The sequence below is a fragment of the Cryptomeria japonica genome, chromosome 2, assembly GCF_030272615.1.
Source record: "Cryptomeria japonica chromosome 2, Sugi_1.0, whole genome shotgun sequence".
Taxonomy (NCBI): domain Eukaryota; kingdom Viridiplantae; phylum Streptophyta; class Pinopsida; order Cupressales; family Cupressaceae; genus Cryptomeria; species Cryptomeria japonica.
The window spans coordinates 123,766,253-123,793,546 of NC_081406.1; the positions used below are offsets into that span (position 1 = coordinate 123,766,253).

The 27,294-nt window shown below is 37.2% G+C and overlaps 1 protein-coding gene across 2 annotated transcripts in view; it reads left to right on the plus strand.

The window, feature by feature from the left end:
* The window catches only part of LOC131039200 (protein DEHYDRATION-INDUCED 19), a 47,947-nt gene that overhangs the window by 19,058 nt on the left and 1,595 nt on the right, over positions 1-27,294 (plus strand). For both annotated transcript variants that reach the window (XM_059216450.1, XM_059216451.1), the window contains exons 3-4: positions 17,236-17,313; positions 17,566-17,840. In XM_059216450.1, coding sequence (XP_059072433.1) covers positions 17,236-17,313; positions 17,566-17,840 — 353 coding nt within the window. The remainder of the gene's footprint in view (positions 1-17,235; positions 17,314-17,565; positions 17,841-27,294) is intronic.

Here is a 27,294-nt window from a genome sequence, read left to right on the forward strand (position 1 = left end):
AATTTCGCTCTGGTCCCTGGGAGAGGGACGGGAGCTACAATGGATTTCGCCCTGGTCCCTGACTGAGGGACAGGAGCGATTTTTGCAATTTGGTCCACTTTCTTCATGTTTGTGCCTTCAAATTATATTCATCTGGTAAAATGCACTTCCTTGGATCTCTCCAAATCGTCGAGTTGTTAAAATCCTGCAAGGACGAGGTGATGTTTGATTTTGAGCTCCGGTCCTTCACTGAGGGACAGGAGCGATTTTGACTCCTGAGGCATTTCTGTGTTCGCGAAATTCTTCAATTTATATTCAACGGAAAGATCACGCCTTTCTTTACCACTTCCAATTCGAAATTCATCTTGACCCTGCAGGAATAGTAAGATTTTTGAAAACGAGCTCCGGTCCTTCACTGAGGGACAGGAGCGATTTTGCTCCTACAGGCCAAAATATCATGATTTCACAAGTTTAATCACTTCTCAAGGCAAAAACAAATCATTTCCAATGCCCGGGATCAAATATCAAAAAACTCAAAATTTAGGTCAAAATTACTCAATTGGACAAAATTCACAATTTCATCATTCACACTTAGACAAATTAAGACTCTGCACTTCAAAATTCCAATTGAAAATAGACCATTCTGGCGAATTCATTCCATTCAAAATTGCATCCAACAAAAGGAAGCTTAAAAAAGCTCTCAAGACTGACTGGACTCTGGCCTGAAAAGACAGTAACGGAAACCCTAAGGCTTGACCCTAATCCAGACAACTGACGAACTACCAAAACCCTAAAAAGCCAAGCGAAAGGCGAGCAAAAACGAGCAAAAAGAGGGGGTCCCCATTTTAAATGGGGCGATGTGTGAAATGGTCACAACAACCTGGAAGTGCAAAAACCAGCTGGGGGCAGCATTTGGATGAATATGCACAATGTGCAAGGCTTATAGAATGAGTGGCAGCCATGTAATGTGATGGAAAAGAAACTGTGGTGGGAGGGAAAATATTATTATTTAAAGTTGGCCTATCATTGTTGAAGGGAGCCCCTCTTTTGCCTTATATTGAGGAAGAGGATTTAGTAGTTGGCTGCATTTGTTGATGGATTCATTATATCCATTGGGAACTACTTTAATTGTTTGTAATTTTTTTTTATACTTTGGGGTAGAACTCAGAAAGGTTGAAAATACTTACGAACTTTCCAATTTAATTTAATCTAATTAAAATAACATTTGTTTTTAAAGAAGGGAACAGGCACATAAAAAATTACAATGGACAAGAGTAAAACGGGTTTTACCTTTTACTTTCCAAGAACCATTTACACCCTAAGATGCCAGTCAGGTGTTGTACAGGGGCACACAGCCGCATCAGCACTAAGGGGCTTAAAAGCATTTCTGTTAAAATCTGTTCAAATGTTCTTAAGGCCTTAAATGCTAAAAGAAAAAACTCAATATTAGAATGAAAAGAAATAATTCTAATCCAAAATTTTCATAAGATCAATGGAGAAGAGGGGCCAGGCCTTAAATGCTAAAAGAAAAAACTCAATATTAGAGTGAAAAGAAATAATTCTAATCCAAAATTATCATAAGATCAATGGAGAAGAGGGGCCAGTCTTGGCCAGTCATGAACAGACGAATTAGTTTGCAATGCAAAGGTGGAGAGAAACTCCTTTATTAGCAAAGAAATCTGCCACTTTATTAACTTCATGATTGAAACTGATGATATCAAATGCCTCAGAGAGCTTTCTATTTTCTTGAAGAATATGTTTAAGCCTCTAGTTTGGCATTTGCCATTTTATCATCGCATTGGTGAGCACTTGGGAATCACCTTCCACTTCAAAGGCTTTGATGTTAAAAATGCAGGCCAGCTTGAGGTCCTGTACAAGAGGTAGTGCTTCATCTTTATTACTAGTTCTACAAGGTATATGCTTAGCTCTAGCCATGATGAGACAGCCTCAATTATCCAGATCACACATGCAGTGCCTACAGCTGCAAGGTTACCATTAGAGGCACCATCAAATTTAGCTTCATTTTTCCTTCTGTCAGCGGTGACCAACAAGTCATCATCAGACCAATCTTTGAGTTCTTTATCCCATTAACAAGGGAAATGCCGTTGCAAATTAAATAAATACAAATAAAAAATAACTAGTATATGCAAACATCTCCCTGCAAGATAGTTTACCTTATTAGAATGGGAAAATAATGTGACATCCCTCCTTAATGACGACTTCATTCATTCCCAAGAAAACTTTAAAATGAAGAAACCTGGCCTTTATCAAAGGCTTATTAAAGATGTCTTTAAACACACAAGGACAACTGTAGTAAAATGTCATTGGATAGGGCAACCCCCTCAGATGGATTAGGGCCTTAGATGATAGGTAATACTCACCATAAAAATGAAATTTTATAGTGGCCATGGATGTGTTGATGTGTGTTTTAGGCACAATTGAACACAGAATAAAATACCAAGGTATCTTATCCTCACTTGATCAAAGTCTCTCAAATGCTATGCTTCGCGATCAAATGAGACAACTCCAATGTTTCTACTGTCAAGTCTTGACTCGTGGATAAGCTCAAAGGTTTGATGTGATAATACTGTAATCACAAGGCGACTTATGTTGTACATGAATGTTTGGACGTTGCTGAAACTTGGGACTAACTCATCTAACAAAGAAAGAACAAAAGGAAAGGGTTTAGAGAGTCTAATCTAATCTGAGAAATGTAGGATGTAGTGAATGACTTGGTGAGACTCCACTAGACTTTGCTTTGACATCAATGAACAAATCCACAAATCTAGTGCAATCTTCTAAGGTAAAGTTATAGATGTTCAAATTACTACCATCAACATCAATACCATCAAGGCAATGCATACCAATGGATGGGCAATAATTGAAATTAAGTTCAATTCATATTCCAGTTGACCACACAAGGTAAACTTACAATCAACAAGAAGCTAGTGGTATGGATATGCGAGTTTCACAACTAATCATCCACAAAATCTTCCATTCATCTAATCAACATAAAAGCAAATGAGAATTGGAAACCATGCAACTTGTTGAAACAACACATTTCAACATATCTTCAATGAAAAGAGTATATTCATTTACAAATCTTAGCAACAATTTCTTCTTCTCCTGATCTACTTCTACTCTAACTTCTAATCTACCTATACTCTCCTAATCTCTAGTTCTCCAACTATTAACCTTTACAAATGGGAGTACTGAGCCTTATATAGATAGCTCATTACAATGAACGACTCAAATTGATTCAAGATCAATGGCCAAGATCAAAAGATAGAAACCCTAATTAGGGTTTGTTACAACCACCATTACATTGACCAATGAGAGATGAGGGTAGGTAGGATAAATAATATTTGATGTAGCGCCACATGTCACCTATTCACTCCTTGAATGAATGCGGACTTGGTACCCTTTGATTAAACGAATGGTGACTAGGATGCCACCTCAGCTTGCCTCGTAGATTTAATCAATTTGCCTTGAACAGTCATCATGATGCTTGGGATTCCTTGCATTTCATCCTTATATTCTTTGACTTTGAGACCCCTTGATGTAGTTCCTACTTCACAATGTGGATTCCCCTTGTGCTCATATCTTGGATTTGTCTTTCCTCACTTTTTCACCATCATGGTGAAGCTTTCTTTGTTAAATTTTATGATCAGATTGGATGATGTGATAATTCACACAAATGCACAACTATTACCCTGGGAAAACCTTCCTCTTGAAGGTGAAAAAACCCAGCAATTAAATATGACTTTAATTTTTCAAATGTGTCGAGATATTACAAAGGATTTTGCTTCACTCTTGAAGCTATATATAATAATAATTCAATGTGGAGAGTATCTGATCTGCAATAAGGAATAGGAATTCCTTTGTTGATCCTCAACCTGCTGTAGATTGTCTTCTTCAATCATACACCATCAACAAACTATTATATATATCTTCGATCTGCTATGCAATCTCCACGAAATGTCTGCTGTGTGATATATAATATCCACGAACTATCTGCTGTGTAATATATAATATCCATGAACTATCTGCTGTGTATAATCTGATATTCACGGACTATCTTCTATCTGTCATTATTGGATAAGAATACAAACCTTCATATGTATACCCGATTGAGTGAGCCTTCCACCATCGCAACTCCTCCAAAAGTCGGTTTCCAATCACACGTCATAATTTTGCATTGGTTTAAGTTGATTACACATCAGTTCATTAATCACGACTCCTGAAGGTTGACGGGATTAACTCAACATATTTAATGATGATTAGAGTTATGCAAATCGTGTTTTACTTTAATCATTTTATATTCAACTATTTAATTTGTCTAAGGCCGATTGGCCAATTAGGCAAATTAGTTATGTCATTAGTTATGAAGGATATCAACCGAAGCTATTTCATTAACATTCTTCATGTTTGAGCTAGTCTTCATCCTTGCTTTTGGGATCTCTTCCCATCCTTGAAATGTTGATCTTCCTCATTGAAATATATATTTGTAAAGTCTCCTCCCTGCCTTGGGCAATCCTCTTTCACATCAAGCCTTGTTCATCATACTTCCCTTCCTCGCAGCAGACCTGCAAAACAAATAAATATTGAATCCAACACCTATGGGATAAACTTTGTTTCCACCTTGGTTCGTAATCGATCCTTGTAGGGACTAATTCAGTCCTTGAAACATCTGCATTATCTCTGTCCATTTCTTCACTTGGTGGAAATTTGATGCCTATAGGGATTATTTTGTCATTGATCTTCGTTTGAATTGATTTGTCCCTTCCTTTGTAATTCTGATCTCAAGTGGAAATCTGATCCTCATCGGGACTTATTGTCCGAACATTTGTCCCAACTTGTGATAGGTAATCTGAACAATCAATTTAACTTAGGTCCCGATTAGAAAATTTTAACACCAATTCTGGAAAATGTGAAAGTCCAGATTGAAATCTGGAAAATTTGTCCTCAAAAGGCTTGATTTTCAGACTTAGGATAAGTCTGATTTTGATGCTTAAGCCTGAAAATGTTCCTCCAAACTCAGAAAATGAATGGTATTGCAACCCAGTTTGCTGTCTTGTGTTTGATTTCTGAGTATGAATGTCTGAAACATCTTTGAAAATTGTGTTTTATCAGCTGGAAATCATCTCCCTCATGGTGCAATTCATATGTCTGAAGCAGTTGGCCCTTACTTGGTTGGAAATAATTATGTTTTGCCTGAATCTATGGCTGGGAATGGCCTTTCAGTTTGATACTTGAAACACTTTTCCAGGTTTGAACTTCTTGGGTTGAAGTCTTGGAGGTGCAATCAGCCACTTAGCAAAATCACAGCCCCTTGAATAATGCCACACCTCCAATCAGCTTCCAAACAGTCACATCAATGGCAATTGGGAATGACCTTTCAGTCTGAGAATAGTGACTGGTAAAAAGTGTTCGAGGTCTGAAGACGCCTCTCTAAACTCAGAAAATGATAGATTTTGATACTTGAAACACTTTTCCAGGTTTGAACTTCTTGGGTTGAAGTCTTGGTGGTGCAATCAGCCACTTAGCAAAATCACAGCCCCTTGAATAATGCCACACCTCCAATCAGCTTCCAAACAGTCACATCAATGACAATATAATATTATTTAATTTCTGGGCTGGGTCTTTTATTCTTGTTTTTGCCTTACAAAATCACCACACAGCCAATGTGGGATAAAACTTCTCTTCTTATCAAGCCTAGTGGAAAAATGATTTGCATAGGGATTCCACACTTAGCATTAAATGTTTGTGGTAAGGCAAAATCAATACACTTAGGCACACTTTACCATTTAAACTTCATTTGGATTCAATTCCAGCCACATGGGGGAAAATCAAACCCCATTTGGACACATAACTCCATTAAAATTCATCTCCATTTGCCACATATACCCTCGAGGGGAAAATCAACCCTCATCTGGACAAATTAATTCCATCACTTAATCCACTTTGCTCACAAATTTGCTGTTTGGGGTAAATTCATCATTTGATGTAAAAACATTTCCCAGTGGAAAAACATCCTTCATTTGGACACAAAAATCTCACTAAAACTTGTCAATTTCACCAAATTATCTTCCATGGGAAATTCAAACTCCATCTGGACAATAAATTCGCATCAAAACTTAATCAATTCATCCTAGTGGAAAAAGGCACCTTCATTTGGACACAAAAATCTCACTAAAACTTGTCAATTTCACCAAATTATCTTCCATGGGAAATTCAAACTCCATCTGGACAATAAATTCGCATCAAAACTTAATCAATTCATCCTAGTGGAAAAAGGCACCTCATCGGGAAAGTGCAAATTTGTCCACACTTCACTTCGTAATACTTGTTTTCCAGCCTGGTGGAGATTCAAACCTCATCTGGACAACCTTTTTGCACTTGACTTGGTCATTTACCTCTTGGTGGAAAAACGTGGGTCATCTGGACTCACTTTCCTTGTACATTTTTGCTCATTAAGGCTTGGTCGAAAAACGATCTCCATTTGGACAACCTTAGTTGAGAATCCAGATGCGTCGGGATTTTCCCAAAAAACACTGTCCATGAGGGGAAAAATGTGCACCTCATTGGGACAAAGACCATTTTCATCATAAAAATCACTTCCTTGTGCTCAAAACACAGTGGAAAATCATGCTCCGTCGGGACAAAGTCTATTTTCACCTTTAAAACTCAGTGGAAAAATGCTTCCCATCGGGACAATTCACTTTTAGGCCTTAATTTCATGGGGGAAAAACGTCTTCCATCGGGACAATGAAGATTTTCACTTTGTAAAAGCCCAAACTTGTTAAATTTTCTCATTTTGCTTAGTGGAAATTCTATTTCCATTGGGACTTTGTGCATATTTGACTTATTTCATCTCGTAGGAGTGGAAAAATGACTCCTATAGGGACTTTTAGCAACTGTGCACAAAAATCACACCAATTTGCAACATTTTATCATTTTCACTCACATTTCAAGGCAAAATTGAAACTCAACACTTAGCAAGAATAAATCAAAACTCTAAGGCAACTTGACTCTTAGGATCATTTTAACATTGTAACATCTTTGTCATTTTGACATGACACCCTCTCATAAGCAAAGGCTAAAACTAGGGAACTACTGCTAAACCAAGGCAACCTAAGCAAAACATCAACCCTAACAAGCGAAAAAGTGGGGGTACTGTTGATGTGTATTTTGTACACGACCAAACACAGAATAAAATACCTAAAGGTACCTTATCCTCTCTTGAATAAAGCCTCCGAATGCTGAAGATGTCGCAAAAAGGATCAATCGGGATGACTTCAAGGTTCTTCGTTGTAGGATCTCTGCGTGTGGATAAGCACCAGTGGTATGATGTGATTTGCTGGAATCACAAGGGGACTTACACTTGATGACTGAACGTCTGATTTGCTGGAATCACGAGTCCTATTTACTAACTGGAAGACAAACAAACGGCAAAAGATGCAAGGTTCAGGAAGTCTACTCTACTACCTAGAATGCGAGAAGATGGATGAATGACTAGGTGGAGTCCTACTGGGCTAGGTCTCACCATCAGGCTGAACAATTCAACACCAACTTAGTGCGATCTTCTAAGGGATGCTTCCAATATGTTCAAATCGTACACCATCTGACACTGATCACCATTCAAGATAATGCATGAAACAATAGACGTGTAACGACTTAAGATTAAGCTCATTTTATTCCAGTTGACCACGCAAGGCGCACTTACCATCAACAAGAGGCTAGTGGTTTGGATTAGACGGATTCCACACAGGTGCATTCAACAATTTCCTTCATTCGATCTAATCATCTACCATCTGGAATTGAAGATTCAACAAGAAACCATGCATATTGCAAGAAATGACACACTTCACCATTACTTCAATGAAAATGGAGTTTATTTACAATCAATGGCAACAATTTCTTGCCTTGTCCTCCTATTCTACTCTAATTGCTATTCTATCAATTGACTACTCACCTTCTAACTATTGACTAACTATTTTCTATTAGCCTTTACAAATGAAGAGCCGGGGCTTATATAGTGCCTTTAATACAATTCAATGGCTAAGATCAATTTGAGATCAATGGGCAAGATTCTACAATGAAAACCCTAATTAGGGTTTGTTACAACAAACTCAATTCTGACCAATGAAATAATTGTATTAATTGGACACATGTCTTCTCTGGAAAATTCGACCAATGGATAGCTGGGGTAGGTACATCGAAGTTTGTGCCACCTTTAATGAGTCAAGTACATTGAATCTGGACATGCTGAGGTGGACCAATCCGATTGGAGGAGTGATGATTAGGATGCCACCTTGTCTGATACTTGCAACTTGGTAGATATCCAATTCGATGATGTTGAGAAGCTAGCTTTAATTAATTCATCTGAAACTATCTGCTTCTTCAACGAACCCTTGCTCTGACTTCTTTTGTCTTTGATGTGCAGGATGATGATGTACCTCGCCTTGGAATGCTGGATTGGAAGAGGTTATTCTTGATGATGCTTGACCGAAGGAGGCCGTCCTTGTCGATGCTAGATTGGGGAGGTCGTCCTTGTCTTGACTTGATCTTCTTTGATGAGGGTCCTCCAAGTAGTTGATCTTCTGACTCCGGGGCCGCCATTTGATGCCTCCTCCTTTGAAAGCCTAACTATACAACCTTGGAAAATGATGAAAGAAGACCGGATTTTGTTGGACAAGGGTTGAATTGTGGTCTTCCCTTTGGATGAATTATGCCTCCATTAGCCTCCAAAAGAGCTTCTCCTTCTTTAGCCTCTAACTTGCTGGATTTCGCTCCTCAAATTGCTCCTCAATTTCGCACTTAGAAGGATGAATGAATGATTTGAAACTTGAAGCAATACTCCCCCATTATATAGAGCGCTCACCCTACTCAACCATGAGGCTGACCTAGCTTTTTAATAATAAAATAAGATAAAATCCCACCTAAAAGGAGGCCGACTTGCTTGTAAAAGCAAATAAATGCTCTTGAGCGCTCACTTTTTATTTTTTTTAAATTTCAAAATTGATTACAAGGCCCAAAGGTGGATTTTTAAATTATTTCAAGGCCTAAAAGTTAATTTATTAAATTTCCAATGCCTCAATTAATGCGCATTTAATTCAACCTCCCAAATGTCTTGAATTTGGCAAATTTGGCGAAATTTGGGAATATCAAGGTTTGTTTGAGGCTTAGTGAAGTTTCTTCAAGATTTCGCCCTGGACCCTCTGGAAGGGCCAGGAGCGATTTTCAATTTTAGGCCAAAATTTCACCTTAGTTTGATCATTAAACTCCTTCAAGGCGATCTCCAGGGTTCATTCACCTCCATCACTGGGTTAGCTCATCAAAAATTTGAAGGAAACATTGCATTTTTGGGAATTTCACTCTGGACCCTTTGGAAGGGTCAGGAGCGAAATTCTCTCCTGAGCTCAAAATTCTCATTTTTCAAAGTTCACACCCCCTTCAAGGCATCCCAAATAGGCCTTTTCACTGTAGTCCAGGGTTTAGTCTCATTCAAAACTTGGAGAAAAAGGTGGATTTAGGATTTTTCGCCCTGGACCCTCTGAAAGGGTCAGGAGTGATTTTTCCTCCTTAGGCTTACTCTTTCATCATTTTAACTCCAATCAACTTTACAAAGCTAGGAAATAGTCCTCTTCATTCACCCAATCCAAGCTTGGTTCGTCCTTGCAAGGCAAAATAGGGGATTTTCAAATTTTTGCCTTGGACCCTCTGGAAGGGTCAGGAGCGATTTTTAGGTTTTAGGCTAATTTTCCAATCCTTTCATCCTCAAATCACTTCCATGGCATAAAACATCTTGCCTTACTCCCCTTCAAGTCATAAAAACCAAAATCTCATCTTGAAATGCAAGGAAAATAGGAGGATTTGGAAATTTCGCCCTGGACCCTTTGGAAGGGTCAGGAGTGAATTTCCCAATTGGCATCAAAATTTGCATCCTTAGCAATCCAATTCCACTTCAAGGCAATTCAAATGTCATTTTACACCCATGTCTAAGCTTGGCCTTGCTCAAATTTTGGAGGAAAAGATAGGTTTTAGGATTTTCGCCCTGGACCCTCTGGAAGGGTCAGGAGCGATTTTCAAGTTTTGAGCCTGTTCCTCTATCCTTTCAACTTCAATTCACCTTCAAGGCTAAAAGCACACTTCTCCTTGCATGTTCAACCCAAGTTTCACTTGATTTCGCCAGGGAAAATAGGTGTTTGAAGAATTTTCGCCTTGGACCCTTTGGAAGGGTCAGGAGCAAATTTTCTCATTTGGGCTCAATTCCTTCTATTTTCACCTTATCCCATACTTGCCTTAGCAAAACTTGATAGCAAAGAGTGATTTTGAGAAAACTCGCTCTGGACCCTTTGGAAGGGTCAAGAGCGAAATTTTCATCTTGACCAAAAATCATCATTTTTCCAACTTGAAACCTCTTTGCAAGGTAGGTTTTCTTCTTTCATCATGCTAGAATAAAGTCTCATGTCCAAGGAAGGCCAAAAATGTGGTTATGAGGAATCTCGCTCTGGACCCTCTGGAAGGGTCAGGAGCGAAATTGCCTTCCTTGTCCAAAATTCATCATTTTGCATGCTTCCAAATCCTTAAATGGTGTCCAATCTTCACTCCCAAGAGACCCTGCATATCATAATTTAGCCAAAATTAGTGAAAAATGAGCATCAAATAAGATTTTCGCTCTGGACCCTCTGGAAGGGTCAAGAGCGAAATCTTCATTCTAGACCAAATTGCTCAGTCTTTAAGTTTCAAACCATTCCACAAGACAAGGTTGGATCATTTTCAAGGCCAAGAACAAGGTTTCAAGCTCAAACAAGATGGCAAATGAAGTTTATGATGAATTTCGCTCTGGACCCTTTGGAAGGGTCAGGAGCGAAATTCCTCTTCCAGGCTAGAGTCCATCATTTTTTCAAGGTTTTCAAACATTTCCAATTTTCCCTTCAAAATGCCTTGCAAGTCAAAATTTGGTCAAATAAGGCAAGAAATGAGTCCTAGGTTGATTTTCGCCCTGGACCCTCTGGAAGGGTCAGGAGCGAGATTCGCTTTGGACCCTCTGGAAGGGTCAGGAGCGAAATTTGACTTTTTGAACTCTCCGTTAGGATCATTTTATGGAATATAACATTTAAGTATAAGTGAGGAAATGTCACTTATACTTTAAGTTATATTCCATATATACTTTCAGGATGTTTGAGAGTGGTTTCAGACCTCCAGGAGCTATATTGCAAAATCTAGTTTTTGGAGGATTTTCAGTTTTCCAAACTTAGCCAAATTTCAGGATCAGGACATTCTAGACTTAGCCAAATTCCAAGGCATTTGAAGGTCAGGATGACATTTCAGACTTCATCACTCACCAACTCGACCTAGCTCGGACCTTCAAGAATGATATCCACTCACAAAGCAAGACACAATTAGCAACGAGAGCAAAACCAGGCCCTAAGGAAGACTCCCAAAGAAACCCTAATTCTGGGGCCCTGTGGACTCACCCCGGCTCAAGCAAAGCTTGTAATCCAATGATCTCCTCGACAACACTCATCCTGCAAAGGTTAACAGACAAAACCCTAAAAGACCTAGAAAACAAACCCTAGAAAGCAAAAAAGCAGGGGTCCCCATTTGCAATGGGGCGATGTGTGAAATGGTCACAACAGGTACCCATTTGCAATGGGGCGATGTGTGAAAACGTCACAACAGGATGCTGAAGAAAACTTGAGATTGAAGGAAATTGTTGATCAATTAACACTAAGCATAGTGCTGGTATGAGACTATACATGTGCTTCAAAGTTCAAATAACATTCTGAAGGCAAGATCACTTGTGCAAGTTGAATCAAACACCAGAAAATGACATCAAAATGTCATGGATCACTGTTTTTCCATAAACAATATGCATTTTTGGTAGATAGTCTATCCTGCTGAGTGCAAAACAATCAATGCAAAAGATATTAGCATTCACAGCAGCTGTCATGGCAGATGATGCATCTGAATTGTGGTCAAAGAAAAAGATGATTATCAACAATACTGAAGATGTTGCCATGAATTAAAATTTATTCTCTAAATCCACAAAAGATACAAATTGTGGGAGCTCAGCTCCAAATTGTTCACTTCTACTTTTTCACAATTTATAATAGAAAGAAATATTGCAATGCTACTTATGTTGGCTAGAACTTTGACACCAATGATGAGAGAGCAAATGACTCCCTTTCAACATGGCATTGAAATTCTTGTCTTCCAGAAGTGAAGAACACGGAGACCTCAAATATGGCTTATTATGAGTGGTTGCAACAAATGAGATTCTATCAGACGAATCACCCCTTGTTCATGTTTACTATTCCATCACATTTTTGCCCCATTTTGTGGAGTGAAGTTGAATCAACACCTTTGGAATGCTGCTCTAAATTGAAGAGTAGTTTTACCACATTCAAAATCATCTTATTATCCTGAACTTAATCAATGTGGGATTTTGATGAGCGCATGATTCAATTGATTTTGATGGTGATGATTTTGTGTCTGTGTGTGAATTCTTAAGATCTTGTTGGTGGTCTTTTTGAAATTGCATGTCTTGAATAAGGATATCGAGGGAATTGACCTTGCCTTGTGGGATGTGTAAGAGGCTGTCCTTGATGGACATTTATTCTCTGAGAGGTTTTCTTAAGCCCTGGAGGCTCAGTTTTTCTCCATAAATTTATTATTCTCAGAGAGTTATAAATCTCCTTGCAAATCTACTCAACATTTGGCAAATAGCTGTTGGCTTCCATCAAATTAATGATTTTCTTCAAATAATCCATTAGTAAAAAATACATAAGATGTTTCAGAGCATTGAAACCAATTTTATGCAAATATGGTCAAACTGATTTTTAGAGGAATAAAAGCTGAATTTCAATTCACTAACAGGATGCACATTTAAAAATTATACATTTATATTTAATCCAAATGGTCGAACAATGTCTTTGTATGATAAAGATATACCCTTTACAAGTTTGTCAAATGGGTATGAAGCAACTGTTGGCCTGAACAACTAGAACTTTATGGTGAAAAATGATTTTTTTAGCATAAGCATATATCATCAGCATGTAGCCCCATGTTAAATATCTATTTGCTTGAAATATTTAGATTGATTTATGGACCTGGACTTTGTCGCATTTTCTAAGACGTGCAAAACTGCAATATGGTGGCTAAGTGAGCTCTTATGCAAGGATCGATATAATTGTCTGCTGGAAAATTTATGGATTAAACAAGAACTTTGCCTTTTGGAGAAATTTTCAAGATGGCTGAAAACTTTAATCTGGATTCTGAATTAAATCTTAGGATGCTTTTTACATCGCCCATAAATATTAAAATCTAATATCTTTTGAATTTTGTTACAAAAAAATACAATATAAAAAAATTACTGAAAGTGAGAACAACCAAATTTACCATAGAATGCTGAAATCTTGCTATAAGGCTTTAGATATATGTGCACGTTATCTCAAAATATGAAATGGTTGTTATTCTGAAAATAAGGGCTGTATTGTAAATTGAAATATTTTGCTGTTGTTTTGCAAACCTTCTTGCATCATTTCCATGTCTAGTTTATAACCAAGCTTTTGTTTCTGTTTCCTTAAATCAGAAACGATAAAAGTTGAAGTCATAAGAAATGGAAGGTTCGCAATGCATATGTTCTTTTATGCAGAAAATGTACACTTGGTTTATAATAGTTTGCCAATGTAGATTTAGCACTTCAGAGAGTTTTGCTCGAGCATAGTTCTGTGTTAGTCTTCTAGAAAATAGTGAATTCTTTTATAATGAACAAACTATAAACTTGGTTTTTGTTTGAAATCTGTTTGTTAATTCAACAATGCTTAATTAATGATATAATATATAATGGTTTCTTGCTTTTTATTAAGGATGTTGTCTACAACTCTACAGAAAATTGCATATGTTTATACCAAGTTGACTATAAAAAGAACAGTATCAGGATTGCAAGTGATAAAGTTAATGTTGTTCTCTTGTAGTCTTCCATCTCATTTGAAGTAGCCAAAGTTGTGTGGACACAGATATGGATACAAATATGGATACGGTATCGGATACAGATACGGATACAGCCTTTTTTAAAAGAACCCCAATATAGATACGGCTGGATACAACATTCATATAAAACACATACACATATATTTAACACAATTTTCTAAGTTATTAGAGGAGATTTTCATTACTCCAAAAGCAATATAGACACATATTTGTTACATAAATAATTATAAGCTGATTTAACAATTTACAATACGCAAAAACGGTAGAGTTGCATTGGAAGATAACCCAAAAATGGGTCACTGAAACAGAACAACATTTCATTTGTCTTTCTCATTTGGTGTAGGTTTTGTTTATACCAATTTCTTTTTTTTTGAAAATGCATGAATGAAGTTTTTTTAATTTAAATTTAGGAAGATTTATGTCAAATTTTTAAAAAAATCAAATCACATACTATCTGGCATGGTTGGAAAATCAAGGTTTTTTGGGCATGCGTGGATATGGTATCAGATATGTATCTGGGTTGTCTCGGATACGTATCCGTTTTGGATACAGGGATATGCGTGTCCAGGGAGGGACAAAGGAAGGCTACTTTGGTCAAGTAGCCTTTCATGCTTCTCCGTTGAAACTCTAACCTTCGAGTTGACTTTGGGTGTATGGTGAGAATTACCTGTTTGTCTTTTTTTTTATTTCTAATTCTTGCATTAAGGGTAAAATTGGGTTTTTGAAAGGGTCCTGATTATAGTTATACAATGAACAAAGCAGAAACAACAAAAATGCCACCAAAAGGGTAAACCCAGTGAAGATCTAGGCTAAAGAAACAACAATACTGCAACAAAGTTGAAAGAAATTTGGAACCCATTAGCAGCACAAAACATCAATAATACACAGACAAGCTAAAGAAAAGAGGGCAGAGAATTGAGAACAACAATTGTTTTTCACTCGTCTTTAAGAAATTTGAAGTGAAGCAATAACATGTCCTCCGACTACTTGATCACGATCACCTTACTTCTTCTGACTACAGGTTCTCAATCTCGGGCCTTCTTGTATTGGCTTTCCTGTTTCTTCATACTTGGCTGGACCATATTAATGCCAGTAGCACAATTCTATATAGGCATCGTACTCACATTGGCTACTTTCTTCAGGTTCTTGATAGAGTGCAATTTGTTTTCCAGAAATTAATTATCTTTTTGTTTTTGCTAATCTTCTTTAAACCTGTTCTTCAATAACTACACCTTATCAAAATTACCGCTGGCAAATCTCAACACAGGATCTCTGATGCGATAAATTGATTTTGAGTTTAAGTCTCTTGTTCTCCATAAAGAACCACCTAAGAATGTTGGGGTGCACGGAAATTTCATTAACTGGGTCTCCCATATTTTCTATCAGCTGTTCAACAATAGAAGCAATCTCCTCAGTGCCATAAACCACCTTCCGAGATCCATCAGGGAAAACAAAGGATAGGCTGGGATTTCATACAAACTCTTTTTAATACCACGTATTTGTTTTCTATGTTTGTTTAATAGTTGTATATTATTCTCTGAGGGAGCTCTCCTTTCTTTAGTGTATATCTTTGTGGGTTCTTCCAAAAGCAATCTATGTGGTATAATGTGATTTGATGCACCTGTAAAAATTCTATGCAGATTCTTATGTATTGCATAAGGTATTTGTATAGAAGTTTGTAAAACCTAGATATTGGGAGATTATCTGTACTTTTTAATTACCATACAGTGAACAAGAATTATTTTATTTTGAAAGTTTGATTGTTATTTAGTTTCTAATGCTTTCGAAATCATTGGTTTTATATTGTGGAGTGTTTGTGTGTATATATGACCAACAGTGGAGAGAGGATAACACTAGAGAATACAAGATGTGGATGTTGCAAATGTATATCAAATTATCATCAGAGCACTTTAGCACAATATAGCAAGATGATCTAAATGAAACACAACCCTTACCTATCTACATGTGAATTATGTAAATTTGAATGGTTAGAACATATGCGAGCCCTCTATTAAACACAAAAGTAGGCCCTGGTGATTCAACATGACCAAGCTAGGTCAAAGTAGACCCTTTTCCCAATGTAACCCAAACTTGAATCCATTGTAAACAATAATCCCAAGCATAACTACTTAAGGGGGTAAATGAACAGCTTCACCTGAAGCACCTTAATGCACATCCACAATGAATGACCCGGAGGGCTTGACAAAATGGGGTTCACACCAAACTTGTAAATATGCATCATGTTTAAGGACACGATACATGCTTGTATACAAGACTGTTGAAATTTCATAGATTATAATATATAATATACAAGGTGAGATTAAGTGTGTATTGTTATATGATATTGGCATAGCACTATCTGGATTTTTGTCACAATCACTTGTAATACGTTTTAGATTCCATTGCATGCTCAATTTTTATATGATACAAGACTGTTGAAATTTCATAGATTATAATACATAATATACAAGGTGAGATTAAGTGTGTATTGCTATATGATATTGGCATAGCACTATCTGGATTTTTGTCACAATCACTTGTAATACGTTTTAGATTCCAGTGCATGCTCAATTTTTCTATGAATGCTTGTGCCACAACAAGCATTGCCTTTTACTCTATCTTGGGAGTATAGTGAAAACTTTTGCGAAGAGAAAACAATTCATGGTTCAGAGAGAGCCAAGTTCTTTGATTTGTTGATTGACAAGGCTGAAATTTGAAACGCTATTTGAAATTTGAATTGCATTTTTTTTAACTTTTCTTTGATGAAATTGGCTTGCCACTATATTGGTTTTTGCCGCTATTAAAATTAATATATTTAAAAATGCATTGGATGATCAATATTTGCACGGATATTTGTTCCACACCAAGCTTTGTTTTTTTCTCTAAGCCACACCAAGCTTTGTTTTTTACTCTAAGCCTGGAATTAGAGCTTGAGCTATTGTGAAGAGCATAAAGTATTGTTCAGAGGAAGGAGATTTTTTTGATTCACAATTGAAGCTTATTTATAGATGCTACTATTTGAAATTGGCATTGCACTATCTGGGTTTTGACAACTATTACATTGAGATATATCAGAGAGCATTAAATGCTCAATATATTCATGTATGTTTGCTTCGAATTATAGATTTATCAAATTTTTTTTTTGAAGAGCAAATAATGCATTATTCAGAGGAAGTAGAGTTTTTATGATTCATTAATTGACAAAGTTGATTCAGAATTGCACTGTTAATTTCTGACTATTCTTTTGATTTACAGGTATGTCCTGTATGCGCAGTTAAAGTTGGGCGGGATATGGTTGGGCATATAACTCTTCAACATGGTCATTTGTTCAAGATATCCTCTGATGAAATATAGTATACCTTTTATGTGTACTGTGCTTGGCAGAATAGAATTTGTGTACTTTTTCCATGGTTCAGATTTTGCATTTTTTACTTGCATGTAAAGTCTAAATAATGTAGTATGTATTTTGTAAGTGTTTGTCACAGCTGTTTTTATGTCAACTGAAATTATTGCTCCTCAATGACACGGATGTTACAGATGCTACTTTATGAACTTGCTTTTCTGTTTCCCTTAATAACAAGATACATGCAGCGTAGGAGGAGATTTCGTAAGGGGGGGATAGCCTCTAATTCCACACATCCATTTCTGGGCAAGGAGTTCCGAGAGGGGCAGTTAAATCCTCTTTTGGGAAGTGCTTCCTCTTGTGTTGTTTCTGCTTCTAGTGTAGCACCGGATCCTCTACTCTCTTCTTTTGTGTATAATTTGTCAGTTTCTGAGACTAGTGATGAACAATTAAAGCCAAGTATGTCTCTAGAAGAAAACTCAATGAAGAACTCTCCTGATGTGCAAGTGATGGCCAGGTACCACTCAGAACTGTCATTTTCTTTAATTTTTCTCACTTTTTGATGATTCTTTTGGGATCATTTTTATGTTTTTTTTATTCTTTTGATATTCTCATCAATAAATGTGTTACCAATAGAATGACTGTTCTGGGATTATGATTAGTCAGTGTTCAATTTTGGCAAAACAAAACTACCTTTATCATAACATAATATAATAATCAGCAACTGTCAATAAATATTGTCAATTCTAGTTATTTTTCATCGGGAAGTGCTTAAGCAGCATGTATGCCACCTTTTCTGTACACTTGTTGCAATTATTCATAGCAAATTTTTTATTTTAAAATGTCACTTTCCCTTATTCTTGTCTCAGTTATTCCTAGACAATGTTATATTTAAAAAAACTTGCTAGCATTCTATTAAGTAAAATCACGTGGGAGCTAAATTTTCAAATAATCTTATTTGGATCCTACATTCTTTTTGGTTTCTTTTACATTTATAAGCATTTGAAGAGCACAGTGTATGATTATTGCTGTTTGTAGGAAAATGCATCTAGAGGGATTTTGATGGAAACACTACCTGAATTCTATAAGATCTGTTACTTTTACATACACTGTCAGATGATGTAAAGTGGTACATAAGATTTCCATATATATGTAGAATCAACACACACACATGCATGTGCATATGACACATATTTTATGATGCAATGAACAATGCTATTCTCAAGCTCCCAGTCTTTTTTGATGCTAAATTGTAATGTTAAAGTTGAGGTCCTAGTGAATACTTATTTTGTATGGGTCTGTTTATTTTATTTATGGTGAATCCATTTGACGAGCAGTATGTTTGGTCAATGGTGTTTGTGATCAATGTTTCTAAACTGCTTTTGATGGTAAACATCCTTAAATCTATTAGCTTTGATGGATAGTTTTTCAAAAAGGACTAGTGCGTAGCTAGACACATTATAAGTTGTAACTATTGCAATTGGTTGATATCTATGTGAGCATGTCTCCTTTGTATCATATTGAGGGTCACTTTATGAAACACAACATTGTCTTTGCCAAAACATTGTCAGCTCTTTGCAGGATTACCTGCACGAAAACAATGCCTTTGTTAGCGCTTGATGGTACTTGACCCATTGCTTGTTATCTAGGCTGTATGGATGGTGAACTAACTATAGGAATTCGAGAGGGTTGTATCTCAATGTTGTAAGTGCTCAATTTAGATATTAGAAAGATAAAGACTGGGAAAATCACTAGTATCCCCTTCAGCAGTTGCAAATGACATACTTTATCTATTGGTGGAAATGATAAGGATTAATTCAATACAATTTTTTTGAATGAATCTAATTTGGTCCATATCATAGTCTAAAAAGCTTGCTACTCACAGACTCGCAAACGAGAAGTGCTTAGAAAATTATTCCCTCAAAACTTAGCTGCTGAGTATTGTTGATGGTGTTTTACACACTATGCAACACAGAATAAAATACTAAGTATTCTATCCTCTCTTGATGTGCCCTTGGATAGATTCAGTTGTATATGATGTGATATTGCTGGATCACAAGGTGGACTTACGTTGAATGCCTGAATGCTCTTGATCTGCTTGAATGCTTTGAATGTCGCTGGAACGTAGAATTTCACTTGATTTGAAAAAAAAAGGAAAAAGGATAGGGTTTAGGGAGCTAAGCTAACTCTAGGAATGTAAGAGCAAAGGACAATCTTTGGTGAAATTCAACTAAGTCTTGCTTTGACATGCTATGAACATCTCCACAAGGCTAGTGCGATCTTCTAAGGATAGCTTTATGATTTTCAAATCACCACTACAAGCATGGATACCATCAAGTTGATGCATATCAATGAAGAAGCGATAATTGAAGTTAAGCTTTGGCTAGGATAGATCCAGTTGATTACACAAGGCACTTTTCCATTGGCAAGGTGTTAGTAGTATGGATATACGAATTTCACTTTGATCATGCACAAAGTCTTCCAGTCATCTAAACAACATGAAAATCAAATTGAGAAGTAGAGATCATGCAAATTGTTGAATTAACACATAGAATTCACCATATCTTCAATGAAGTTTACATGCTTCTTACAAAAATGTTTTGGCAACAATATTTACCTTCTCTTCCTACTCTAACTATTTGCTATTATCTACTCTTGAATATTTACCTTCTCTTCCTATTCTAACTATTTGCTATTTGCTATTATCTACTCTTGAACTGCTACTATTGACTATTTGCTATTAACTTTACAAATGAAGAAGTGGAGCCTTATAGAGTGCTCTCATTACAATTCAGTGGCTCAGATTGGTTTGCAATCAATGGCCAAGATCGAAAGATAGAATCCCTAATTAGGGTTTGTTACACCCATTGCAAAGCATTTAATGCTTGGCCAATGATAAATTTACAATTGATGGGACATGTCCTCCTTTGAATATTCAACCAATGGATGATGGGTGTAGGTACATCGAACTTTGTGCCCATGTGGTAGTTATCTTCTTTATAGGATGAGTCAAGTTCATTGAATTTGGATGCCTTCTCATGAAATAATGTGATTGGATGAATGATGACTAGGCACCACCTCAGCTTTGGCCTTTGTAACTCATCACAAGTTGTAATTGAATGAACAAGGCATGTCTCTTGATACTCAACATGTCCAAGCTCCTATGTGATGATGACTTTACTCAAGTTGATCTTCTAACTTTGATTAACTCTTCTGAAACTCTCTCTTTGCATTCTTGATCTTTCATTTAGCTATACTAACAATGATTCTTGGATTTTCGAAGGAAATTCAAGATTGTGAAAACTTCCACTTTAGTGCTTGATGTTGAGAGTTGCTCCTTACACTAATTGCTTTACCATTATTCCTCATTGTGGTCAAAGATAGGGGTTGTCGAGAGCAATGACATGGGGTGTTGAGAGCAATGACAGGGGGTGCCGAGAGCAATGATAGGGCATAACGGGGGGTGACAGGGGGTGTTGAAAGCAATGATAGAGAGTGCCAAGAGCAATGACGGCCTAGATCATTTTCATGCCTTAGCCAAATTTTTGATTTCCAATTTTGATGTCCTTTGACCAAGGATCTGTGACTTCCCTTGTTTGGGTATTTCGCCCTAGTGTTGCACTTCAAGTAGATCTTGTCTTGCCTATACTTAATCCTTCCTTCTTGTGTTGAATGCATTTGATCTTACTTGTGCTTGGAGCCTTCTTGTGCTCTTCTTGATGTATATGACTCCTATTCTTGCCTTATAATGCCTTGATGATGATCCTATCAGCTGTCTTGTATGAGCTTGAGACTTGACGTGATGCAATGTCTTCCTTGGTGAGAGTTCGCCTTCCTTTGCCTGCGAGAGTTGTCTAAATTAGTTTTGTAAAATGATATTCAATTTGTAAATAAAACTAAATAACCTAGGCTAGGACTCGTAACCTAAAGATGAACATCTGAACTTATCATGAAAATGATCATCTTTACCAATAACGAATCCTTGCAAATGTTTAAAGATGATCAAAATCCATTGAGAGAGTCATCTATGATGGAAATTGATAGACAATAAGATATACCAGTGCAAAGTAAGGTCTGATTATCTTTAAAATTATGGCTAAGTAACTTGTCTTAGACCTGCAAACTGATTAAGAATGAGCTGGTAATTGATCTTTTGGTTAGATTGTCCTCTTTCAAGGTTTTGCTAATATCAACTTGGAAGTGTGTTAAGTTGCAGATGTAAGATTGCTGATTACTTCCAAATTCGGTACTGATCAATGATGGTTTCATTGGAATTTTATTCACTGTTGTCTAACCATCTCATTATAACTCCCTTCACTAACAATTTTGCTAACCAAATGGAGTCGATTCGTTGTGAACAAGTTTGAGGACACATTCATCTCACTGCCAGTCAAAATCGCACTTTGGATGGATTTGTTGTGGCTGTGTATTCTTGGCGCAACATGGATCAGAATCATGCCTCAAAGTGTATTCGCCGTAGTTGTGTGTGATCGAATTTGGAGTGTCATTGCTGGAGATAAAATTTGATGATATTAAACAATTACAAAGTCGCCATGCTCAATCACAAATTCAATTGATCTTGATCCAATTGCTGATGATAGTGAATGGGTCTAACATCTTCTTTAATTGATAGTGGAATCGCTGGAAGCCTAATTACTTCCAAATTTGGTACTGATCAATGATGGTTTCACTGGGACTTTATTCACTGTTGTCTAACCATCTCAGTATAACTCCCTTCACTAACAATTTTGCTAACCAAATGGAGTCGATTCACTGTGAACAAGTTTGAGGACACATTCGTCTCACTGCCAGTCAAAGTCGCACTTTGGATGAATTTGTTGTGGCTGTGTATTCTTGGCGCAACCTGGATCAGAATCATGCCTCAAAGTGTATTCGCCATTTCTGTTTGTGATCGAACTTGTAGTGTCATTGCTGGAGATAAAATTTGATGATATTAAACAATTACAAAGTCGCCATGCTCAATCATAAATTCGATTGATCTTGATCCAATTGCTGTTGATAGTGAATGGGTCTAATGCCTTCTTTAATTGATAGTGGAATCACTGGAAGCCAAATCTGCTACTGAGGCACATCTTTGATGAACAAAATCAAGACCGGTTCCTTAGCAATACCGGTCCTTAGGCTGACCCAAATGAGACAAGCTCGCTGGTAGCTTAGAATACAATCAAACATAAACCATGATTTCTGAATGAATTCGCTGTCCTTAAGATGCAGTCACTGACAAGTCTGGGTGCACTTGCTATGTGGCAAAACCATATTGCCAGTCTCAGTAACAAATTCGCTGGAGCATGAAGGCAGTTTGCTGGTAAAGTTGAGTCGCTAATCTTGACAAAGGCAATATCGATTCTTGAGTTGATTAAATGAAATGATCAACTTGAGCTTAAAAGAATGCAAAATTGATACCTCATCACAGGTTGCCCAGCGATTTTCATTTGATGCATGGTAATTAATCCATTTGCAATCCGGTTGCACTCATTTAATGCTTGCATAGTTATCATTTTCAATCCTCAAGTGAGAGCACCCCTTTCTTAAAATCGTGATGCCTATGAACGCATTTATTTTAAATCGCCACCACACAGTATAATTACTTCATTATATACGACTGCCATATATCAAATGTGTTGCAATCAATTAGCATAAAAGAGCCTTGAACTTCGCAATTTGCATTGCATGGAATCCATCGACTATATCAAAGTCATTGATCTCTTGAAAATTGTGGCAAACAATTTAAATGTTTTCCTTTTGTGTGTCACTTCTCATTAGATGCCTTGCATTCATTGTTTGAAATCAACTTTGTGTTTTAAAAGTCATATTGAATGTGCTTACACAGATTGCATCGTTTTTGTGACTCAAGGTGATCATCGTATCTCTACTCTAAAGTCGGTGGGGTCCAAGTATGCTACGTGGGGTCGAATGAAATCACACTCCTTAAAAAAACATTTTCAATTTAAAGTTCGGTGGGCCAGCATGCTATGTTAGAACAAATGCATTCTTAAAAAAAACTTACTCTCCATCTTAGAGTTTTGGTGGGGCCTTAAGCATATTATGTGGCAAGGTTGTCAAGAGGGAAAGTTAAGGTAACGAGTTTAGAAGGGGGTTTGTGATGAAGAAAGGGGAGGAAATAGGATGTGGTAAATGGGAGATGCTGCAGGGGTATTTGAAGGAAGATACGGGGGCAAGGTGAAGGGAAAGGTAAGGAGCTGTGGGGTTATAAGGATTAAGGAAAGGTAAGGGTGTAAGATGGGTGATGGGAGTTTGGGAGGTGTAAGATAGGATGATGTGGTAGGTAAGAAGGTAGTAAAGGATGGGATGGGGAGTTAGAAAGTGGGAGGTATAAGATGAAGGAAGGTAGGTGAGGCATAAAGGAAAGGAGATGAAGGGAATGGAGGTATAGGTGAGGGATGGGGATGATAGGTGAAGGGTAAAGGATAGGATGTGGCTGGGGTTAGTGAGGATAGGGGTTATGAAGGGTGTGAAGAGATATGGGTAGTGGATGGGCAGGTTAAAGGGAGTATAGATAGTGGGTGGGTAGGATAAAGGGGGAAAGGGTGTGAGATATGAGATGAGGTTAGAAGATGGTATGAGAGGTAGACTAAAGGGAAGGGATGTAGATATGGGATGTAGGGATAGGAAGTTAGGAGATGGGAGTGGAATGGAAGGAGGTGAGGGGAAGTGGAATGAAAAGGAGATGGAAGATAGGTGAAGTGGAAGGTGAGAGTGGAGGGTGCAAGACGGCAATGGGAAGTGATCAGGCTTGGGCACCCACTGGCAATGCTGGAAGAGGCAGGTCGGCAGCTTGGTTGGGCGAAGGAAGTGCTATGCTTGACTTCATTGTGGAGAGAGAGACTTGTCCTGACTACATCTTAGCCACCTGGGATACTACACTTCTTCCAAAGCAAAGGCTAACAGCTAAAAGACTCTACAACTAACCTAGAAGCAGAAAAAGTGGGGTTTCCCATTTGCAATGGGGCAACGTGTGAAAACATCACAACAAGTATTTACCTATTTTTGCAAGGGGCACCATGGATGCCACTAGGGAAGAGTGGAGTAGCAGAAGGCATTGTTATGGTTCGAAATTAATTTGCAGGTATTTAATATTATTTTATGAATTTATATATATTTTGTTTAATATGATGAATTTTGGCCCAATGTAGAGTCAAAATTTTGGCCTACTGAGTTTTTGCCAAATCTAAATTTTTTTACTCGGGGCCATATGATTGCCATTTAAGCGAGCAGCATTTGTAAACTAATGGCCATCTTGTTTATCACGATTCACTATTATTATTGAAAGGAGATTCTGGTTAGAATAGTTTTCTTTAGTTCACAAGCATTGAAATTTGGGAGAAAAAAATTATATTGATCACCAGCAAATTTCTCTCTTTTAATCAACTGTGCGGAATAAATTTTGAATCTTGGCACAGAATTTGGTACTTGAAACTTTTTCTATGGTGGAGTAGGTGCACCTTATAGTGATAAATGTTTAGCCTATTCTCTCTAGTGTTAGGTTCATGCCAACATAAATGAGATCCTAAGAGAATCCAAAATTTAAAGAAAATTAAGATTGCAGAGGAGAAGCTCATTATTTTAGTGTAAATAATGTCATTTAATACCTAGCTAGTAGTTAACCACTTCCAAGGGTGACCTATTCACATTGATTTAAGTTTACTTAGAGGCTATTTAAAGATTTGTCTCACCTCAGACACACTTGCCAAGTGTGCTCATAAATGTCAACTATATGTAGAGGTTGTTAGTCACCTTCTCTCTTCACTTGCTTGCCTACATAAGCAATCCTTCTATGTACATTTGATTCAACTGTTGCATAATATCATTGTTGGGTTGTTTGTGATCATTATTTGTGGAAGTAATTCTTTGGTTTTGCTTGTTGATCTTGGAAAATCACAACACATTATTCAGCTAATGCTGTCTTGTTCCTATTCAGTACTCACCCTCAATGAAGAGAAAAGCCATAAGGACGTAGAAACAAATCACTTGATCAAACAACCAGAAATTCATGAGAAACGAGCTTTTTTTTTAGTGCAGTGGTGTAACTGTGAGGTATAGCAGGGTGCCAGTTGCGTTATTGGTATGGCTGTTTTGAATCTGATAGTGTTGGTCTTTAGTTCATGACTGTTTCATGTGTCACAGTGGTTTTATATGTGCCTTGATTATTGTCTTGACACCTGAGTTGCCGTTTATGGTATGGGTATGGCAGTTTGGTGATGTTTTCAAACTTGAGCTTTATAAAAACATACAAGTAAATAGTGTAGCAACCCATCCAGGCTACCAATAACTGGACAAACCTTTTTCCTTTGTTTGACACTTTAATCCACCACATCCCCCTTATTTATTGGTTCCTTGTTTTTCTTAGATTAATTGTGTTACTTGGTTTGCCAAGTAACCAAACTCTGGTTAATTGATTTGAGTTACCAGGCGTAAAATCCTTTTCTCTGCTTTTGGCTCCATGGAAGCCTGTTACCAAACTTCGGGGAAACTGTCAAGTTTATTTGGCATTTACCTGCTGTGCAGCACTCACTAGTTGTAGGCTTGTAGCCACAAGTCTTGACTCTTACTACATTAAGGAGGAAGGATACATAATTGTGTGGATTAAAGAGATAGATGGATCCAGTTGTAATTTATGGATTGTGTGTCCTACTGAGGTACATCTCAAGTATTTTGGGCCATCCCTGTGTAGGATGCATAGATTTGAGCTGTACCCTGAGATCGTGACTGGACCAAAACCCATATGTGGAGTAGGACACATCTGTTATGGATCTGGTACAGATGCCTTAAGTGCATGCAAACTCTGATTACACAGGTTGATGCCCAAGACAATTTTTTGCATTTCGAACAAAGAAGCAAATTTAACAGTACAAAGTTAACTTATCTGGTTCCTCTGCATGTGGAAATCCTTTGGTGCATGAAAGAATAATGCAATGTTGTATTTGTACGAGGCATAATCACATGAGATCGTGAGAGGAGAATTGGAAAACTTAGTTGGTTATAAGATAAGAGTTGTTGATTTGATGAGTAGTTAGTCAGTGTGACAGTAGGAAGATTATTGTACATGTTCTATTTGAAGTTTGAATCCTTTGCAACTACTTTTGTTCGGAGGAAGGAGAAGAAGTCGAGCAATTGCCAATTACATCAGGTATTCATCCTAGTGGGATAAATCTTTATGTCATTACTTGGAGTTTTCACAGTTGTTTCATCCCAGTCTTGTGCAATTTCAAAACTGTTTCATTCCAACAGTTTAAGAACACTAATTACACTAACTATATTCCAAATCTCTACTTGACGTTGAATTTAAGCAGTAAATTTTAATAAGCATTAAAGCTTGAGAGACTACACATCATAATGGTATTTGGGCAGTTTAATCTTTTGAGAATTGTCGATGGATGTTTGTGTTGATTTGTGTGATAGTGACAAGGTCCGATGAAAAGGAATTACAAACGTCCAAATTGAAGATTTTAGCAAGGTGGTGGAATTTGTAGGTAAGGATGATGGCCAAAAAGAAGGCTGCCTCATTGGAAGCAAACTAGGAGGTTTCTCCACATTAATTTGGTGTTAATATTACACTGTGATGATGTTCTTCATTTCCTTGCATGGTATTAACAATGCATGTTGCACGGGAGTGAAGTATTGTCAATTGAGCATGCATCTACAGTAATTTTCTTCTAGTTCATAAGAATCAGTCATCTTAATGTGAATAACAATAACCATCTGTAGATCCCAATGATTCGCTATATTCGTTTTGTTTTCAGCAGCAAGTTCATTGAAACTGGCATCCTAACAATAGAAAGCATGCGTAATGGATACTGGATTGTATCGCTATCAACTATGACTTTTGCAATTGCAGATTAAAGCATGTATAACTAGCATCTCAAGTAGGTATTCCAAGTACCATTGTTTAACGCTCTTGGTGTTATCTTACGAAGTGATATGGGCAACTA